Here is a 20,990-nt window from a genome sequence, read left to right as displayed (position 1 = left end):
CCAGGGACAGGCACTGGATAGAGGGAAGATGGAGGAGGGTTAGAGCTCTAACGACACAGGCGACCCTGAGACAACGGGGCCACCCACATGGGCCCTGTGTGGACCTGGTAAAGTGGAAGCACGCTCCTGTGGTACACACCCGACTTCAGGCCAACACCACACCTTCAGTCCTTTGACTTGGGGCCTCGTCTCCGCACTCCCAGCCTGAGTCCCTCCCCTGGGCATCTACCTGGGCTGCTTCTGCTGGCACTGCGGAGGCCGAGAACCAGGCTGTCTCCCAGCCAGCTTCTAGAGGAGACAATGAGTAAAGGCAGGGCCGTGGGGGTCGCAGGGGATGGAAACAGAGGACAGGGCAATAGCCAATGGCACACAGGCTTTTCGTAAGAACTTTATTTCTCAAAACGAGGGAAGAATCCAAAGTACTAAAATAATCCTCTAATTTTATTTTGGAAGGAAAGGATAGGATGACATAATAACTCATATAAAAATTTCAAGCCTGACTGCTGCAGATACTTCATGCTGAAATGCGCACCTCCTGGCTGCAGCGCCCGGTTCCAGCGCATCATGGGAAGCCTCCCGGACCCGGAGAGGCCGCCAGTGTCTGGAATGCTTATTTACATTTACTCTGCAAATGAATACAGAAGATTAACCTTCCCAGTGGAACGGATTCGGTCCATTTTTGTGATGGTTTTTGATGAGAATGCTAAAGAGCTGACTCTCTTCTAAGTTCCAAACCCTCTCTTTTCAAAGATGACTCTGAGTGTAAAGGCAATGAAATGCGGAAAGCCTCACTAGGCATGGCCTGCTCTCGTGCCACACAAATGCCAAGGGAGACCTCACCTCATCGAGGTGGTGAGAAGCGGTCGTGATTTTTCTGTTGCCTGTGTGGGGAAGCCATGCCTTTCTGCTTCTATCAGTTTTCTGCAGAAAACTGGGCCGTACCAAGCAAAGTCCCTATCTGGAGCAATTAAGCTAAGTCCCTATCCATAACAATTATTTTTTAACTTACAAAATGAGAAGGATAAAAGAAAACAGTGAGCTGGATTGTAGGCCATTAGCTGACATCGCGAACTGAGCCCAGAAGCCCCGGTGCACCTTCCACCAGGAAGACCCTTCCAGGACGTGGGAGACAAGCCCGGTCTCGTCCCCTCAGATTCTTAAGACAAGTCTGTGAAAATGTCTCGGAACATCCCAGTTCTCCGCGTGCTTTCAGTTGGTGTTTCTCTGAGGAACAGGGAGGTTCTCATGAAGGTATTTTAAACTTCCATGCTCGGAGAAGTCTGAGACCACGTGGTCCTGCCCGCGCAGCAGCCACTTCGTAGTCAGCAGTCCCTCAAGGCCTACTGGGCCCCGAGCGTGGATCCGCGAAGTGCTGATTCCCACCTCCGCTCCTGCAAAAATGCACGGATGAGGGTGTGGCTCTCCCAGACCCTGCTTCCTGTCCACCCACCAGCCCCCTCACCCTCCTCACTAGGCCTTCTGCCCCTGGGCCTGCTCCCGCCCCATCCTCCCAGGCCAGCTGGAGCCCCACTGTCCCCACGTGGAACTGGCTGCTGGAAATCATGAGCCCCCTTCTTGAAACGACGTATGGGCCTCTCTTCTGTACTTTACTAGAAGTGCTGTCTCTGATGTCCATTTAGTGTCTGGATTGTGTGGCATAATTAGACATTAGGGAATTTTTTTTTGACATGTATAACAATGTTTAGTACGGAGTTTTGATCTCCCTAAATATTCCTCAAATCCTGGAAAGTAAGGGACGTGTTCTCAGTACCCCCAGAATTCTTGGCACTTGGGCACTCCTTACAGTTACTGAATAGGTGAAAGGGCTCTGCTCATTTCCCCGCCCTCCAGGCTCCAACGTGGGGGCCTCAGGGTTTTCCTGGGCTGGCTCAGAGTTCTGCTCCACCCACGGTGGAGGCAGGGTTCCCTGCTCTTCACAACTGTACTGAGCATGTACTACGTAGGAGGCCGTGGGGATAAAGTGGTGAATCACTGATACAGGTCCTGCTTTTGTGGAACGTATATTCTGTGGTGATGGAGTGAAGGGTGCTGTGACAGACTGCACGGTCGGGGAGGGGGCGGTGACACTGGATAGGGTTGTCAGGGGGCACCTCCCTGAGGAGGGGCCTTTCCACTGAAACCTGAGCAATGAGAAGAGGTGGCCCGGGGAGGGGCAGTGGAGGGTGCTGTGGGCAGAGGGTGGAGCAAGGATGGAGCCCTGAATGGGAGTGAGCCTGGCGTAGTGGTTGAAAGAGCGTGAGCACCTGATTCAAACCCTGGTTTAAGTGGCTCTGGGCCCGCTCCCGAACCATCTTGTGTGCTTCAGTTCTTCTCATTAAAAACAATGAGAGAAACAATAAAATCCACTCTGCAGAGGTAAGTGTGATACTGCATGTGATGCACTTAACACGCGTGCTGGGAATATAGTGAGTGCTCAGAAAATATTACACATCACTGTTACTCATGCATTCGGCTCAGCCAGAGTATGAGCCTGTGCTCGGAGCTGGGGACGGAAACACAAGGGAGTGGGTTGGTCTCTCGCCTTCCCCCATTTTGACTTTCACTTGAAAGCTGGGCACCTCAGCCCTTACGCTGCTATTTCTCCTTCAAGATCACGGAATACAAAGTCCAGTGCAACTGATGTAACAATGAAATCAAAGCCCCAACATAATGGAAACAGGGAATTAAAAATAAACTGTCTACCAACTAAAAATAACTGAGTAAAATTCCCTTTAATAACCTTTAATGATGCAGTGAGAACTATTTCTCTGGGCAGATCATCTATTCAAAAGTTCAGAGGGATTAAAAGGTTTCAAGTGGTTGAAATACTTCTCAAATGTGTCATAAATGCCTTTATTGGAGCTTTGTATAATGGTGCCCCTGAAAACCAGACAGGGTCTGAAAAATCCCCGTACTACTGGGGATGGAGGTTTTATTGTTAATGATGGAAGGGGGAGAAGGGTGTCTTTCTGAAGCTTTGTATTTCAGTCCGCTTTAGAAGTAAACCTTGCACCTCTGGGCTTAGCCGTTTTTGAGGCTGACACGTAAGCCCAGCATAGGCACTAACCCCCGCGTTTGCCCTGTCTGCACGGGGAGTTCTTAGTTCTGACACAATCTCGCTCTGTCCCTCTACAGAAATAAGCCTGCCGCCGCAGTGCTCTCAAGGACCTCGGCAGGCACGCCTGTCACAACCTGTGAATGGAGCCAGGCCGTGGTGGGAGGGACCCCGGCTTTGGGCTGCGTGACTTTGTACCAGTTACTTCACTCCTTTGACTCTCACTTTCCGCATGTACAAAAAAGGAAATACAAGTACCTATCTTCTTAACACGTGAGGTGCTCAGAGCAGAGGATTCTACCAGCCATCATTTTCTCTCCTGTACCCACCCTCCCCTGACTCTGTCTCCATCATCTCGAACACTCATGCGACCATAAAGGAGAGGTGTCTCCTCCACCCTCACCATATTCCGTGGACCACAGGGTGGTGCACGGGGACGGCTTTTTCCCATGACCAGCCTTTCTTACCCAGTCCAAAGCGGTAGCCGTCAGAGAAGCGAGTGCTGGCGTTCCAGAATACACAGGCACTATCTACGTGCTGGAGAAAGAACTCTGCTGTTTTCTCTGCAGCATAAAGGGAAACACTGAGTCAGAAGAACCCACAGAGAATGCCCCTGCTTCCAGCCACTCACCAGCAACTCACTGGGGTAGGGTCCAGGCCCCTGTGGAGCTTCCCGAAATGTTAAACATCAAGATTTGTGAAAAATATAAAGAGGAAGAAGGCAAACGAGCTTTGTCAGTCACTGCTGTGGGGAGAGTAGTTGCTGGGTTGGAGCCCAGATCTCCCACTGCAGACGTACCCTTGGTGCTGCAACGGCCTGTCCACCCTGCTTATTCATAGGCTCTGGGGCCAGAATGCTTAGCTCTGAACTCCAGGTTCACACCCACTAGCGCAGTGACCACCGGCAGGTTTCTGAACCTCTCTGTGCCTCAGTAAAACAGGGACTGACAATGACCTAGCTCCCAGCGTGGTGGCGGGGGTGAGCTGAACTGACGCCCACAGCGCACACATCGCAGTCTATCGCACGGGTAAGAGCTCAGTAAATGTCAGCTGTTGTTATCAGTGCTGCTGTGATTCAGCGATAAACTGACTGTCAGTTCCTGGAGGGGCCATACTGGCTTCCTGCATCACTCACTGGGCGCCAGGGCCTGACACCTAGGCATGTCTTACAACACATACGTGTCTATAGAGGGACTGGATGACTGTGGAGTTAGTTCTGCCCTTAATCTCCTGAACCTCAGTTTCTTCAGCTGTGAAATGGGTATATTCTAATAACCTGGGAGGCCTGCCTGTAATGCAGGAGGCATTGTTAAAGTGGAGCTAATCGTCTCTTCCCTGCCTCCTCCCACGGGACCACTGCCACAGTGTAATGAGGTAACAGACGTGAAGGCACTTGGCAAACCAGCAAATGCAGCCAACACCAGGCATCATCATTAGTCTGTCCAGATTACGTTTTCCTACAGGCTGGGAGGGACTGAGAGCAGCAGAACCACCTCGGAGACTGAGGCAGAAAACGCAGGCACCATATGCCTGAAGCATCTGCACACTGACCATTCTCTGTGACGATGACATCCGTGTGGGAGCTGCCGTACTTGTGGATGTGGTCGATGGCATCCTGGACGCTGTCCACCACTTCAATGCACAATTCCAGGTCCCCGTACTCAGTCCGGAGGGACTTCACTTCAGAGGGGCTGAAGGTCAGATAGGAGGCAAACTTGGGGCCTGCGTGAATTTTCACCTGGAATAGAGGAAGGCCAGGGGCAAAACAGAAACACAAGGAAGCAAGTGCACACCTCTCCCTCTAGGATCAAACAGCAGGATGAGCCTGCAGATGATAAGCCTGAGGTCCTGTGGCCTGGAAAGCTAACCTAGTCCTCCTTGTAAAGGCAGCCTGCTTTTCAAAATGCTGACTGACCACTGGCCAGTAATGGGCCTTCAGCAAAACTGGAGCACAGATTTAGACAGGAAGCCTCTGAACACTAAAAATGTGCAAGGTAGCCCTGGCTAGTGTGGCTCAGTTGGCTGGAGCATTGTCACCTAAACCAAGAGGTCACGGTTTCGATTCCCAGTCAGGGCACACGCCTGGGTTGTGGGTTCAGTCCCTGGTCAGGGTGCATATGGGAGCAACTGATCAATGTTTTTCTCTCCCTCCCTTCCTCTCTCCGTAGAATCAATACATATATCCTTGGGTGAAGATTAAAAAAAAAGTGCAAGGCATTTAATGGGTTAACCACATAAGCCCCTGACTGCTGGCATTTCATTAACATGAACTCACCTGACTATAAAAACCCCATTCCCTGCATATGGGACCTGGACACTGGGCTCATCGAACGTGCACACTTCTGCCCTTGCACCTTGGAGAAGTCCCAGGTGTGCTTCAGAGGAACAGGACTTGGTTGGCAACCACATCAAACTGGCTACTTGTTAAGAGTTCCAACTTTGTCATTCAGGCCCCACCTCAGGTTCAGGCCCCACCCACAGGGGCTACTTCTGCTCCTGCCTGGAGGAACTAAAGGATTCTGAGGCTGGTTACTGAGGACCCACTCAGAGGTCTAATTCTGCTTAAGCCTTGTTCACAGAGACCTCCCAGGGAGGGTTTCTGCCTTGATTCTCTGAGACCACACTCTTGCTCAGTTCAACTTACAACAAGCGGTGTCTGTCCTGTCCTCGTCACTCCTGAGGCCCTGTGTGCTTTCCTATCTGAGACCCACTTCCTCCAGGCCTGCCGTCAAACCAGTTCCTCAGGGACCGAAACCCCCTCCGCCAGCCCAGCTCCGGTTTGCTCGCTGCAATGCGAAGGTGCTGCATGAAGTGTGCCTAATGACTCATGGTGACCTGAGGCATCACAAGGCACTCCTGAGGAAGCCTGAGGATATCGTGGGCTTGTATGAATCAAGACTGGGGGTTTTATTCCTGGCTAAAGGAGCGCCTTCCTGCTGTCCAGTCCTGTCCAGTGTGGTGCCTGGCGCACATGGGTACCCGATCAAGCAGGCCACTAGCGTAAAGTAAGGCCCAAACACAAGTAAGCATGGGATCTAACTCCCTTTTAATTTGTGGGGTGCATTTTCATTTTCAAAACAATCCTTTCAGGTTCTCACTGGGTCCGTGCCACATTTATAAGCTCATCGGAGCCTTCCTTTCCAGCAAAAGAATGGAAGGGGAGAGACACAGAGCGACCAAGGCCGGCGGTCACTTTCTCTACCGCTGGGCTAGTTCACAGAATTCTGAAAGGACACCATGACAGCCGGTATCAGAGCTTAAAATACATTCTGAAGAAAACTTAAGATCGTCCATGTCTGTCTGGAAAGCATCTGTTTTGGTGCAATTAGGGATTTAAGAGGGAGCATACATTATGTTGGGAGTCTGCTGGCACTGGTTGTTTAGAACCTTCATGACGTGGTAAGAAAACAACCTCAGAAAAAGAAGATATCATGCAAATTGCTGACTCCCAACTATCGCTGTATTAAGTACATTAATATCGGCAATGGAAGATATCTATGGAAGGGTAGATGCAATACATTTTTGGTTTGAGAACATTTCTGCACATCTTTTCAAGTCAAATCCAAACAGGCAGGATTTCAGACACGAACTGTAAACTGTGCCACCCGAATAAAGGGCTGCCATGTGACCTGTCCCAGCGCCGAACCCTCTCAGCACTCCACACGTTCCACTTCGTAATGAAGCTGTTTGGGTGTGGGTTCTTCCGTCTCCTAGACTGTCAGAAGGCAGAGGCCATGTCTTCACGTCTCACTCATCTCTGTGTACTTGGCACAGAACTTTGTACACAGCAGATGTTCAAAAATATTGCTTCTTGAAGGCCTTACACGGTATGGCAGATGCCCCTGGTCTAATCCCACAGGCTTCGCAGTCCCCACGAGGAAGGCAGAAAGTGATGTGTGAATCCGCGAGACTTGTCTTACCTGCTCCACTCTCAGCATGTCAATGATCTGGTCAAACAGGGGTGTTCTCAGCAGGTCTCGGTGGATTAAAAGCGTCTCCAAAGCGTTACAGGCAGCTGGATATTCACATTTAGAGTCTCTGACTAAAGGAGGAGGACAGAGAATTGTTTCTATTAACGTGACCTAGAGCCACTGAGGATTTGACGGATGCTTTGCCTGTGCAACAGGGGACCCCATCCAGCTCACCTAGTCTGGAGGCTTTATCGACACTGGCCTCTGAATCCACGTACATGTGGCAGATCCCTTCACTGTGCCCCATCACCGGGATCCCCTTCGAGGCTTTCTGGATGTCTCTGACCAGCTGGGAAGAGCCACGCGGGATGATTAGGTCTATGATTTTGTCTAGTCGGCAGAGATCTTCCACCTCTTCTCTGGTGTTCACCTGCGGAAGGAGAGAATGAAAAGATGGGGAGGATGTCTTCAACTCCGCGAGACCGAGAAGCAGCTACATCCCCTTTACAGGCAAATGCCTGCAACTCCTGACAACTACATCGGGCACTGTGAAAACTCATTCCAAAGCAAGATTAAGTCCCGATCATGGGAACTGATGCTGTCCAGCAAATGCTTACCAAACACTGCACGTTAGGTGCTGTGCTCTGCGTGACAAAACGTGCGGGACCTGGCCTCTGCCCTCTGACAGCTCGGAGTCCAGTAGGGAAGACGGGGCTAGGACACAACTAGCTATACACTGGCAGACAATTTTTAACCTTCCAGGGGAGGTATTACAAAGTCCGCCCTCTGGAAGGTGGAGGAGGTACCAATTATGCCAGGCGACGAGCATCTAAAGAGAAAGTAGCTGCTCTGGTGGTTCCCCAGCCACAGCCTGGATGACACGTTGGGTCTTACTGGGGCTCCTCCCGACGTCACCAACAGCCTCAGCCCTGGGAGGTCGGCCGGACTGACTGAGGCGCTGGGTTAGGTCAGTGAGATTACAGGCATCTTTCTGCCTTCCTGATTTTTGGTTTTCCCCTAAGTGGTCATGTCACTTACAACAGAAACACAAACTTACATGTACAGAAATGTTCACAGCAACTGTCATCGGCATAGTCCAAAAGTGGAAACCACCCAAATGTTTGTCAACAGAAGAAAGGACGAACTGCAGTAGAGGCATATAAACAAAACACTACACCGCAGTGAAAGGGAAGTCTGCTGGTAGGTGCAACAGTGTGGATGCATCTCACAGACACGATGACCGAGAGACAGTCAACACAAAAGAGTGCGTTTGGTATGATTCCATTTATACGAAGTTCAGGAACAGGCAAAAGATGTGGAAGGAGTAAAACAGTGGCTCCCTGCTGGTGAAGACGGGGCGCACTGATCAGGAAGGGCGCCTGGGGGCCTGCGGGGTGTTGGAAACATTCTCTCTCTTGGTATGGCTGGTGGTTACGTACATGTGTATATCCAGATGGACAAGACCACGTAAGATCTGTGTCCTCACTGTATGTATTTGTACATCAACAGGAAGAAGGGGAGCGTGGAAGTGTGTTGAATTAAGCTAGGATGTGGCAGAGCTGTGGTTTGAATCCCTAAAATCTGTGCTCTTTCCACCCACTGTGCTGCCGTAAGAAAAGCGCAGACTCCCCTGGGAGAGCATCAAGTGCCGTAGGTTTGTAGACCTCCTCCCAGCAGCAGGAGGGTCCTGGGATGTGGCGTGAGTGGGCCTCACTGGAAAGAGAGGCAGATGTGGAGCCAGCCTAAGTTCAAATCTAAATTCTGCTACGGGCTGTGTGATTTGGGGTGAGTTACTGAACTCTGAGACTATTTTTTTTCCATCTATAAAATAGGTAGAAACGGATATTTTCTCATAGGGTTGTTGAGAGGATCAAGTGAGGTAAGGAAGAATAGTGCCTTGCCCATAGTACATGCTCAATAAATTGTAGCTCTTACTATTTGGTTCAGAAACTACACTTCACATTTGAGCAGTATTAGACACCAGTTAAAATAATGACTGTAACAATAATAACAACGGTACAGCATGACCTATTTCTTACACGCTCCATGATGGTTTATGACAAACTTTCATAAAAGCTATCTCATCTGACTTGGCCTAAGGCACTCTGCCAGTGAGCAGAGCCCAGGCCTCACACTCTCAGCCTGGTATTCCTGTTTGCTGCCCTGTGACCTAAAGAATGCAGGGCTAATAGGCCTTCTTACAAATCAACAGTGCCAGGACACAGCTGCATGAGAGTCGTCTTCCTAAGCCACTGAAGACCCCGGATTGTCCAATGTCAGCAGACACACAGGACCTACTGCCACATCAATCGAGCCTGCCAGTGGCCTGGACTTCCATGGCCTAAGCTTTGCTTCATATTCCCCAAGGCCTGACCTGGCCCCTCTGGGTCCGACTTGCGTCCTTCTCAGGGACCTACCAGCTGTACTGCCTCCTTGACTCCATGGACCGAGAGTGCCTCCTGGGTCAGCAGGTGAAGAATCCGGTTGCTGTGTGCGGCCTCCTTCCCTCCTTTGAGTAACAAGCCATTACCACTTGCAATAGCCAAGGCTGCCACCTGGAGCCCGAAGGGGAGAGCAGTGAACCAAAGGGAAAAGCAAGGGCAACAGTAACGTCAGCATTCACTGGGCACTTTTTCTGTGCCAAACACTGAGTTAATCACTTTAAAAGACCTTTTCGGTTTAATCTTCACAACATTCCAGTCAGTCAAATACCAGTCTTATCTCCGGCTTTACAGATAAGGACACTGGAGCCCAGAGATGGCTGGTGACTCTACAAGGTCACGTAGCTTCTAAGTGGCATGGCTGGGAGTCCTGACTGAGCCAAACCACCCAGACCTTAGGAACTAAACTCTAAGTCTTCCTTAGCCCATTAGCAAAGTAACCTGAGTTAGGTGGCCAGGGCCACAGGGACCCGGTAGAGGACGAGGGCTCAGCCGCCTCCTGACTCAGTGCTCGCTCCACCTGCCTTGAGCAGAGGTTGGGTGGCATTTCTGGCCACATCTTCCTCTGGCTGTGTCATTGTTCTGAGGGCTCTAATCGCCTGGTGCTGAGAGCTCGGAGAGGCCTAGAGCTCCCATCAGCCTGGACAGCTCTGGCAGAGGCGGCTGGGAGAGGAGCAGGCCATCCAGGAGGGGGACCAGCCACCCTCCGGGGGCACAGAATGAACCGCACTGCCCCGATCATCCAAGGGCTGAAGCTGGACTCTCTGAATGCTCCTGGAGTAAATGAAAACCTTCTAGCTTTTGTTAAATAGTGATGAAAGACATTTTCTTTACTAAAAAACCTTGCCTGAATATGTTAATCTCCAGATTAGTGGCTCTTAATCTTTTTTGTTGTTGTTGTTGTTTTGTTGTTGCTGCTCATAAACCCCTTATAAAAGTTATGTAAACTTTCTCCAGATAAATGCCCAAACACACTGAATTCTGCATACAACTTTTAGGATTTAAGCATTCTGTGATGCTATCCAAGGTTAAGACCCCAAGTGAGGAACCTCAGCTGTAGCTGGCTGAAAAAGAGACCTCCTACTTTGCTCAGCGCCAGCTGGTCTGGATAACAGGCAGCAGAGAGCTCCTGCACACAGCCTGCATGGAGACTCAGGACCCATGTCTACCAGCAGAGGGGGTTCTGCAGTGCCCCCTGGGGCATCGCTGAGAGGCAGGTCAGAAGGGCAGCAGGTATGGGAGCCCCGTGGAGAACAGGCTGACGTTAGGTCATGTCAGGGAGTACCCTCCACAGAGCACTCTGGACTTCCTGGTCACTTAGGCCCTACAGTAAAGAGCACAGGCTGGTTGTTTTTTGGATAGACTCTCTTTCAGACTTCATGGCCAGTGCAAAGAGCGAGCTGGTGCCACCGTTCTGGATAGTCCAGGGGCACAATGGTCCCAGACTTCTGGGAGACAGTTTAGGCCAACAAGAGCACGGCTGCTTGGCAGACCCTTTCATACGCGGTTTGTCAGCACTGGCCTGTGATATGCCAGGTTCCTGAAAGAGGACTACACTCTAGTTTCCATTACTACTGGATGTCCTTTTTCTGGGAGATGCACCTACAGGAAGCCATCTGTGACACTGATAATAAAGGGGCCTTTTTCGCACAGGCACAACCAGCTACAAGACGAATGCCCCTGCAGGAGGCTGGCAGGGACTCTCGTCCGGGAACAAAGGGCCCAGTGGGCTGAGATGTTGGGAAGTGTGCTCCCCTGCCACGGTATGATTCATCGGGGCTCAAGGCCCAGACCTGCACTTGTAAGTCTCACAGTAATAACGTCTATAAACTTCAGTTTCTTCAACTGTAAAATGGACATATAAATACCTACTGTAGAATTACTAGAAGAATCAATAATATAAGTTACCTTAAGAACAACCTGAGAATAAAGCCTCAAAAATTATCTTTGGGGGGGAAAAAAGGTAAAACTTTCTCCCTTAAAAAGAAAACGAAACTTTGGGAGGTTTATCTTGGTGTTAGCCACTTACCTGAGGTAGACAGTCGGGGCGAGACTCAAAGATGACCAGCAGAACTCCGATTGGGACAGTCACTTGTTCTAGTTCCAAGTTTTTGGCGACCCGGGTCCGACGCAAAACGCGCCCCACGCTGTCCTGTGAGGAGGCGGCAATCTGCCGCAGACCGATGGCCAGGCTGTTCAGTTTAGACGTGGACAGGCTCAGACGTTTCAGCAGGGGAGCTGCCAGTCTCCCTGGGGAGGTGTGAGGAGTACGTGACCAACAGCGGATGTGGGTGGGCCGCACGTGTCCTGAACATGCGGGGCCGTGTCAGGAACAGACGTGGGATTTACGGGGTCTCGGGACGATGGGGACACGCCCTTCATAGTGTTTCCAGTGTGGCGGTGTGCGTTAGCATTACAGGCATGTACACCACACCCTTGTGCAAACGAGCTCAGTTCCAGAAACCCACATTCGCGTGAGTCAACTTGCATGTAATGAGGATCTTATCATACCCTTTTTCTGTCAGTGGGGAACTGGATTCTACCTATAAATTCAGACGATGGGCTGAATTCAGTTATTAAGCTGTTCAGAATATAGTTTGTGAAAGAGGAAAACCACAGAACAGCATTGTGATTGGACCCTGTTCATCGCACATTTTATGTTTACATGTCTGGAAGGCATAGAACAGTAATGATCGCTGTCTATATTTCTGCATTATTTTAATCTTTTACAATGAATGATTTCATAATCAGATGCAATAAAGATTTTTTGAAATAAAAACAAATGGAATTGTAAGTTCATATATAAAATTTTCTTTAAATTTAAATACAACAGTATGCATGGAATGATTCTCTGTACTTACACATATTCAAATATATGCTTGTATATATCTATCTCTGGAAAACCACATGAAATCACACATCACAAGTCATTACTGTGGTTAATGTTGACATGAGATTATGAAAATTTCTTTCTTTTTTATAACCACACCCACCTAGATAATAAAAGATTTCTACTGTGGAGGGGAGGAACCAACCTCATATTAAGAAAAAGTATTCAACCATCATTCTACCAAGTAATATCAATATCATTTAACTATATCAATATTAATTTTCGTCACATTTCCCCATGTGCTAAATATCAAGTTTTAAATATAGTGCACGTTAAATGTTACACTCTAGTTTTTCACCTTACGATGCATGTACATGTTCCATGTTGAAAAAAATATTTAATTACTGGTAAGTATTGCATTGAGTCCACTCAGATTAATGCCCTTAACCACACTTATGTTATTCGGTACTCAGGCTGTTTCCAGTTTTCAGTGTGATGGATAATCCTGCTCTAAAAATCTTTACAGGTGGGCCTGTTTTCTCCTCCTAAAATACTTTTTAGGGCAAATTTCCTGGAGCGGGCTTCCTGAGTCAAAGGGGATCACCATGGTCACGAAGACCCAGGACTTGGCTCCTAAGCCACTGTGTGTCCCCGTGGATTTCCAGACAGAGACAACTGTGACCAGAAGTCAGAGTTCTGCCGACCGCTAGTCGTGCGACCTTGAAAAACAGCTTTAACCTCTGTGGGTCTTAATTCTTTCACTTTAAATTATAAAGAACTGGTTAAGATCTCCTCACTTCTTCCATTTTTGAGAGTTTATTTTATGACTTCCCAACACTGCAAAACTTCAAAAGACCAGAAGCAAATTCTAAAGGAAGTGCCAAAGCAATGGCTCAAACGTGTTTTAAGGAATGAAAACAATGTTGATGAGCCTTGGGGTTCTTTGAAGGGAACAATATTAATGTGGATGTTTAAGTCACATTTAGTCAGGAGAAAAGGAAATTAAAACCCCCCTAAAATCAACCCCCATTACGGTAGGGTGCCAGAGGCAGAGGGTTAGGGAATGGGAGAGAGTGAGGGCCCGCCCAACTCTACATACTTGGGTGTCTGCAAAGGGGGTTCGGCAGCCTCACCCGCTCTACCAGGGGCACCCAGGGGCGTTTCTCGTTGGCCCCTGTTGCTGACTCTGGGAAGACCACACACTGGTTAATTCTCTAGGAGATAAGCTGCCTTTCACCACTGGCTGCATAAGCTATTCTATGCCTATTTCACAGGCACAGGCCGTCTGGGTTTGAATCCCAGACCTGTCATGGGCCACATGGTTGTAGGCATGTGACAACTTCTCTACACTTTGGTTTTCTCCTCTCTAAAATTGGGATAATAAATAGCAGCTACCTCACAGGTACTACACTGTAAAGATAAAATAAGACCATGTCTGTTAAGCTCTTGGCACAATGCCCAGCAACACAGAAAAACCTCAAGAAATGTTAGCTGCTGTAGCTGAATGTCTAGAATAGTGAGGTCCTCAATCTTCTCTTGTCTGGAAATGGTCGTAAAGTCATGTGGGGAACAGAAAAAGCCCCTTGGGGGGGTTGTACTAGAATATCTGGGGAAGGGGGTGGATGTAGTGTGTATGGTTTGAAAGAGCCTCGTGAACACTAACCACCAACCCTCAATAAATAGGATGCATAGTATATAATTTCTTCCATAACAATCTCGACTTCAGGTAGACTATGATACAAGAATTAAATAAAACCTCCTTAACACTGACTTCAGATTGCCTGGTATTTACCCTCTGCCTCCTCCAAGTCTTTTCTGTTGGCTAACAGGATCTCATCGCGCTGGTCCGTCAACAGATCAGCCAGATGATGGATAATTTCTGCTCTCTAGGAGGAAAAGTAAAACATTAAATAAGCAAACATATTAATCCAAAAAATATGCACACCTGCTCTTTTTCTTTTTCTTATTTTTAGACAGAAGGGAAGGGAAGGAGAAAGAGAGGGCAAGAAATATCAATGTGTGGTTGCCTTTTATATGCCCCTCCTGGGGACCTGGCCTGCAACCTAGGCATGTGCCCTGACTGTGAACTGAACTGGTGACCCTTTGCTTCATAGGCCCACATGGGCTCAATCCACTGAGCCACACCAGCCAGGGCCATACCTGGTCTTTTAAATCTACTCTTCTAAGTATGCCAGGCCGTGCTCCTGAATCCAAGGTGACCAGTGATTGAAATCTTTTTATTTCTTCTTATTCATTTCCCATCACAGCTCCTTTTTTTCCATTCCTCTCTATTAACTTCCCCCTATTTATTCTTACTTCTCTTCCTCTTTACCACTCCTGATTATTGTGATTAGCAAACCTTGGTCCAAGGTAGGGGAGGAGGCATGACGAATTATACAATTTATCCATGCACAGAGCCGGCACTTTGAATCAGCACGATACACACATCTCCACACATTTAATATCTCTAACTGCATATACTTCATTTCCTAGGTAAGTTTTTGCATCTAGTTTCTCACTTTTGACAATTATTTCTTGAATGAATTCAGTCAAAGGAAGGGAAATCCAGTCCTGGATGCTTGAGGAAACCCCACCCTGCTCCGCACAGATTGGGACACGTGGGAACCCAGTGTGGGATCTCTGAAGGGGCAGAAGCGGTTTAGCAGGGAGAGAAGCTAAGCTAGGCTTTCCCTGTGCTTTCCTTTTTCTCCTGGTAGTTATTCTCAGCTCTCCTGTCCTTTCTCAGGTCAGAGCACTCCTCAGAAGAAACCTATGCACATCACTCTCAAATCCATCCTCAACAACACAAGGCTTGGGAAGCCAGCCCCCAGCCTTCCCCCACCTCCTGGTGTTTCCAGCCTCAACGTGTCTGCTACTGCGCCTGATTCACTGGGGGCAGGGCAGGGCTAGGGTTATGGAGCAGGCTCTTGAGCTTCTGCCTTAGAGGTCAGTTAGATGATTCGGATGAGTAACTTTCCCACATTTACAGGCCCAGTGTGTGGCAGGATTAGGGAGCCTCCCTGCTCTCCCCATATTCATATTCATCACATTGATCAAAACATCAGAGTGATGGAAAGCTACTTTAGGCCTCAGCCTACAAAAGACAAAAGGGAAAGTAAAATTCAGAAAAAGACAAAAGGCAGGGCACACCTGAATCAGACCGGTGACTCAGATAACTCTGGGGGACACAAGGAGCAAAGCGGGGACAGCAGGCTTGACTGTGTCCTAGACCTCACAGCATGACCCACTCTGAAAACGAACAAACCCATCAGTAGGGTTACTACCTGCTCTGGTTCCAACGTGGCCAACATCCTTCCTCCTGACCGAGCCATTTCTCCCTGCTGCTCCACCGTAGGGCCTGCAAGCACATTTGCAAATTTCAGACGGTGGTAGGCTTGGTACCCATCACTGTCTCAGCACGTACGCAGGCTCATCACGTGCACGGACCGTGCACTTGGTATCTTGTTATGCTTGTTGCACACACAGAAATCACTCTGACCAATAAAATGGCCAGAGGATGTGCCAGATTGACTCAGGCCTAAACACAAGAAACTTGTCCTGTTTCTGGGGTAGATGATATAGCTCATGTCTTCTGGAGTTCTTTTCAGTTTCACTCTGGCCTGCGTTTTCTAACGTGCTGATATTTCTGAATGTGGATTATAATACGAGTCTATCCCCGTGACACTTGAGAGCACATACCAACCTATGCACCTCTCGTGCTTACTAGTGTGTCGCATCCAGCATGGACCTAGCATAACGTTTCTTGATTAAAATGGTTGCTTATGCATTTTTTAAAGATTTTATTTATATATCCCTTTAGACAGGGGAAGGGAGAGAGAAAGAGAGGGGGAGAAACACTGATGTGTGAGAGAAACATCAATCAGCTGCCTCTCACAGGCACCCCAGCGGGGACTGAACCCACAACCCAGGCGTGCGCCTTGACAGGGAACTGAACCAGCCACCTTTTGTTTTGTGGGACGATGCCCAACCGAGCCACACTGGTCAGGGCTGCTTGTATTCTTTAACTCAGTAATTTTAGAGAGAATTAGGAGGCCTAGTTAGGCAGGTGAGATATATAAATTTTATAAAAGCAAAGCAAAATCCAGTTTTGCAAACAGTGTCCAAAACAATACCATCTTTCAAAATACCAGCACATCAGCTTTGGGAATCCCTGTTCCCAGACTGAGAGCTCAGTCTCCAGTCCACCTAGGCAAAGGCATCGCTCGCTATCACCCACAGACCACACGACTCTGTGAAGAACTACTCACCTGCAGGCTTTACTTCAGAAAAGAAGGTGCCAACTTTCTTTCCCTCTACGATATCCGTGATGACATGCCCAGACACTTTTGGGTGAGTTCCACTGGCAATAACCACCGAAGTGCCTCCTTGCAAAGCCCAGAGGGCCGCTTTCACCTAGTAAGAGAGGTTAGATCCAAAGATGAGATTCAGACCTTTGCATGGTCTAGTCACCCACACTTTAACTTTGCAAAATGACATAAAATACAATGTGATACTGAGCAATGTAAGTACCCAGAGGGATGTTCTGGAAGCTCTGTAAGCACACCCAGCCCAACCGTGGCTTGGGCTGCATAGAGATGAAGTAATCTACCCTTTGTGCCCAGCGTGTTCCCTCTCCAAGACTATACTGGGACTCACAATTTCCACACTTGCCGTACTGCACCTCAACTTCCCGTCCAGTCTGGTGTCTGACCAGAGTCTGAAGCTGAGTACTTTTAGCTTTGTAAAGGGGACTTTGGTCCTCACCTCTGCCATTGCTATGTGATGCTGTATCTTACGGGTGTAACTTCTTAGAACAATTAATGGGAGAGAAGAATCTTTGCAAGATTTCATCAAGAAATATTTGAACTGATAACATTAGAGGATTTATGAATAATGAAAATGACAAAGACCTCGCTTTTAAGGAGTTTACAATACAAATACACTCTTTATGTAATATTAATGAACAGAATACATAGATATGACTAAATACTGGTACACAGCATGCATTAAGCCTGTATTTAGGTATGTACATACGAGTGTGTAAGCGTGCATGTGCCTCGCATGTGAACCATTAGCCCACAAACAACTGCAAACGTAAAAATGATGAGGCAGTGCTTTGGTTCCAGAGCTGTCACAGGCAGCGAAGGCCCCAGTCCTCACCTTGGCTTCCATGCCACCCATGCCCACTCTCGACTTGGTTCCGAATGTCACAGACTGCTGATCTCCGGGATAGAATATATCAATGAGCTTTGCATCGTCTGACCCTGGGGGGCTGTCAAAGAGGCCTAAAAAGTAAACAAGGGTCAATAACCCTGCTTTAGTGGAAGTAAGTGCCCCCCAAGAGAGGCCTCCCAGGCACTGCCAACCACTGTGTACTTAACTCGTCCGGGCGGACTCTGCTGTCCCACCAGTGCTACCCAGAAAAAGAGAGAGAGGGACCAGTGGCATCCACCCACACTGAGAAGCAGCTCCAGGAGGACTCGCCTTCCCTACTTCTGTAACCAGGCTTAATGAGTAAATGTTTGCCAGCATCAGGGCATGGCCACATCCTTGGCACAAAGTTTATCAGCCCTACCCACAGTCTACCCGGAAGCTGCCCTCATCTCTGCCATTGCTACTTATGATGCTGAACCAAAGGGTGGAACTGAAAAAGATGAATGGCTTTTACAGAAACAGCGCAGCAGCCACAACTGTGTAACGTGACTATTTCCCAGCAGGAGGAGCTGTGAAACCGGTTCTCATTAACTCTCACAGAACCCTATTATACACCCCATGTGATGGGTGAGCGGTGTGAAGGTCAGGCTGAGTCGGCAGAAGAGTGCATGGCTCTTGCATTCAGTCTGGATTCATCACCACAAAGCCTTTGTCCCTTATATAAATGAGCAGAGTGACAAAAGAATCACGTGAAGTGTTACATGCATACAATCCAAGATTAAAAACCCTCACAATTTCGCTCTGAGCAAGCTGGAGCCTTGGCAGGGAAAAGAGGGGCCTGAGGAAATGGAGTTGTGTCTAGGCCTCAGGGGACACAGGCAGGGAGGAACAGCACCTGGTTGCAAACTGGCTGAGGACATCTGGGGTGGTGATGCTTCTGGTTTTAACTCACTGTTCTTCTTGTGCTAAAACACACCCCTCTACTGCCCTGTTCCAAAGCTGTAACACAACTCTGCTACGCACATCCTTTCTAGGGAAGCAGGGGTCAGGGGAAGGAGGAAGTCGGTGTCCGTACAGAACAAGTCAGTGTGCAGCAGTAACAGCAAGAGTCACTTCCCACAACCTCTGTCCACTGCGACCCAGCACGTCACAGCTCCTGGGATTTAGGGTCAGTTCTTCCCAGAGATACTGTGCACGCAAGTCATGGGCTGGGATTCTGAGGATGCTTTGGTTTCATATGACAGGATGGGCAAGGTTGGACCATTCTAAGCCAAACCTTCTCCAGAGACATCTAGAGGTTCCTGGTATTCTGATACTCTGCCTACTCTTTTTCCCTTACAGCAGCCTCTCACACCCAGCAAGAGGATATTTACAATTCTGATATTGTTCTAAAAATCAACACCCAGTGGAGAACCAATCAGAGTTAAAGAGCACAAACCTGTATGACCGATTTTGGTGTACAGAGCTGTTCACTGGAGTCTAGCTCAAATTGGGTTTTATACATTGATCTCTCAGATTTACATCCTTCCAAGGAAAGGGTGCAGATTTTGTAACTGAAAAGAGTGAGATTAGAAACTGCCCTCTACCAAGAACTAGCTATGTGACTTTGGATATACCATTTAACTGGTATGAACTTAATTTTTTATTTCTTCATCTGAATAATTGGGCTGCCCTACGACTTTACAGGGCTGTTATAAGGATTGAATAAACTGACATTCACAAAGTACGTAGAGTAGCATTTGAGCACAGTAGAAATTTAATGAAAAAATCTGCTGATTAAATCAAAATGCCTTCTTCTCCAGGGTGGCTTACTCTTACCCCAAATTAGCCACTCCTATCCTGAGATTTCAAACGTACAATGGATAAACATGGTACCAAGACTTTTTACAGGTAGAGACGCTGACATGTAAGTATGGTGTCTCTGACCTCCCACACAGGCAGGAGACTGGCCGATCCACCTCTATCTGCCCCTACAGCCCCTGCCCTGACCTTACACGGGTGGAGTGCAAACTGGAGAACAAGCCTGGCCAGGTTAACTTGCCTGGGGTGTGGGCTGGGAACCAACCAGGTTTTTCTGACCTCCTGGGAGGGTAATGGGGGACTTTGGGGATCCTGTAGGTTGGGCCTATTTTTGACATGGCTCTCATATTCCTTATGGGTCAAAATGTAAATGGGAACAGCTTAGGAAAGCGGGAAGTGAATGCAGAGTCAAACTGGAGCCAAGAGGGGCCCCTCCACGAGCAGGGGGAAAGGACTAGAATAACACATTAGACATGGTGGCCACACAGCCTGGATTTTCTGCAGTGGCTCCAATTTAAAATAGTCTGTCTCATGAATTCCATTAAAAGCTGAAAGTGATGGACATAATGATGTGTCACTTTATACCACCAGGACAGCTATACTCAAAAAGGCAGATAATAAGAGGTAAGCATCGGCAAGGATGCGGAGACACAAGTGCCCTCACACACTGTGAGTGGGGATGTAAAACGGTGCATTTTATGCCATTTTGGAAATAGTTTACATGGATAAATGGTGTACGTGGTTTGGAAAACAGCCCGGCATTTCTTCCAAAGGCTAAACACAGAGTTATACCATGTCATCCAACAATTCTGCACCTAGGTACAACTAAAAATATGTTCACACTAAAACTTGTACATGAAGTTCAAAGCAGCATTAGTGTATGATTTCATTCATATAAAATGTCCAGAACAGGCAAGTCAACAGAGGCAACGTAGATCGGAGGTTGCGTCGGGCTGGAGTTTGTGGGGAAGTGAGGAGTGACTGCTAAGGGGTACGGGGATTCTCGTGCTGGTGAGGGGGTGCTCTAAAATCACGATGAGGGTGGAAACGCTGTATGAGGACACTAAAAACACTGAACTGTAAGCTTTAAATAGGTGAATGGTGCAGTATGGTATGTGAATTATATCTCCATAAAGTTGCTATAAAAAACACATCTAAAGTGCCTGGAGATGACAACCTTTCAGCATTTAAACGGCACCTCCAGGACCACCCCCCTTCTTCTGAGTCATAAAAACCCTTTGTCAGACTGCAAAGCTCAGCAAATGATGGTCCATCGTAAAAGGAAAAGATCAGAAGGACTCACACAAAGAGGGAAACTCAAGCGCTCCACATGTAGCATTTAAAACAAAGGCTGGATAAAAGGAAAAGGCGTTGCTTTGTACCTTCTACATCTGAAAGAACAATCAAGAGGTCCGTTTTCATTTCCACAGCCAGTCGGGCAGCCAGGCTATCATTATCTTTAACACTAATAACCTGGAATGCAGATAAAACGTCAGAAGTGAATGAGAGATACAGTTCAAAAAGAAGTTCACGGAAGTACGCACCTAAGCTCTGGCAGGTAAAATTAACGACCAAGTACGTGGATGACAGGTTTTGCAGGGCCCTTCCGTCTGCAAAACACCATGCCTACGTGGCAACCTCCCTTTCCAAGCATGCCCCGTTCTAGCCACTGACATGCACAAGCCATGCCCACAGCACCACCTTAAGTCTTAAGCCACTCTCACAGCTCACCCTGCTGAATGAAACCCTCTGACTCCAGAAGACCTTGTGCACCACTGCTCACGATGCCACCCCTCTCC

At 48.2% G+C, this 20,990-nt stretch overlaps 1 protein-coding gene across 3 annotated transcripts in view; it reads right to left on the bottom strand.

The window, feature by feature from the left end:
* Window positions 1-372: 372 nt before the first annotated feature.
* The window catches only part of ALDH18A1 (aldehyde dehydrogenase 18 family member A1), a 38,155-nt gene continuing 17,537 nt past the window's right edge, over window positions 373-20,990 (bottom strand). For all 3 annotated transcript variants that reach the window (XM_024563161.4, XM_024563163.4, XM_024563162.4), the window contains exons 7-18: window positions 20,574-20,664; window positions 17,398-17,522; window positions 16,506-16,650; window positions 15,522-15,595; window positions 14,030-14,123; window positions 11,437-11,657; window positions 9,384-9,521; window positions 7,201-7,396; window positions 6,976-7,097; window positions 4,607-4,793; window positions 3,523-3,618; window positions 373-1,391 (exon numbers count right to left, since the gene is read on the bottom strand). In XM_024563161.4, the coding sequence (XP_024418929.2) occupies window positions 1,210-1,391; window positions 3,523-3,618; window positions 4,607-4,793; window positions 6,976-7,097; window positions 7,201-7,396; window positions 9,384-9,521; window positions 11,437-11,657; window positions 14,030-14,123; window positions 15,522-15,595; window positions 16,506-16,650; window positions 17,398-17,522; window positions 20,574-20,664 (1,671 nt within the window). In that variant the 3' untranslated portion in view covers window positions 373-1,209. The remainder of the gene's footprint in view (window positions 1,392-3,522; window positions 3,619-4,606; window positions 4,794-6,975; window positions 7,098-7,200; window positions 7,397-9,383; window positions 9,522-11,436; window positions 11,658-14,029; window positions 14,124-15,521; window positions 15,596-16,505; window positions 16,651-17,397; window positions 17,523-20,573; window positions 20,665-20,990) is intronic.

The sequence above is a fragment of the Desmodus rotundus genome, chromosome 4 (genome assembly GCF_022682495.2).
Source record: "Desmodus rotundus isolate HL8 chromosome 4, HLdesRot8A.1, whole genome shotgun sequence".
Taxonomy (NCBI): domain Eukaryota; kingdom Metazoa; phylum Chordata; class Mammalia; order Chiroptera; family Phyllostomidae; genus Desmodus; species Desmodus rotundus.
The sequence above is the reverse complement of the archived record's forward strand: the minus strand, read 5'-3'. Positions and strand labels throughout refer to the sequence as shown.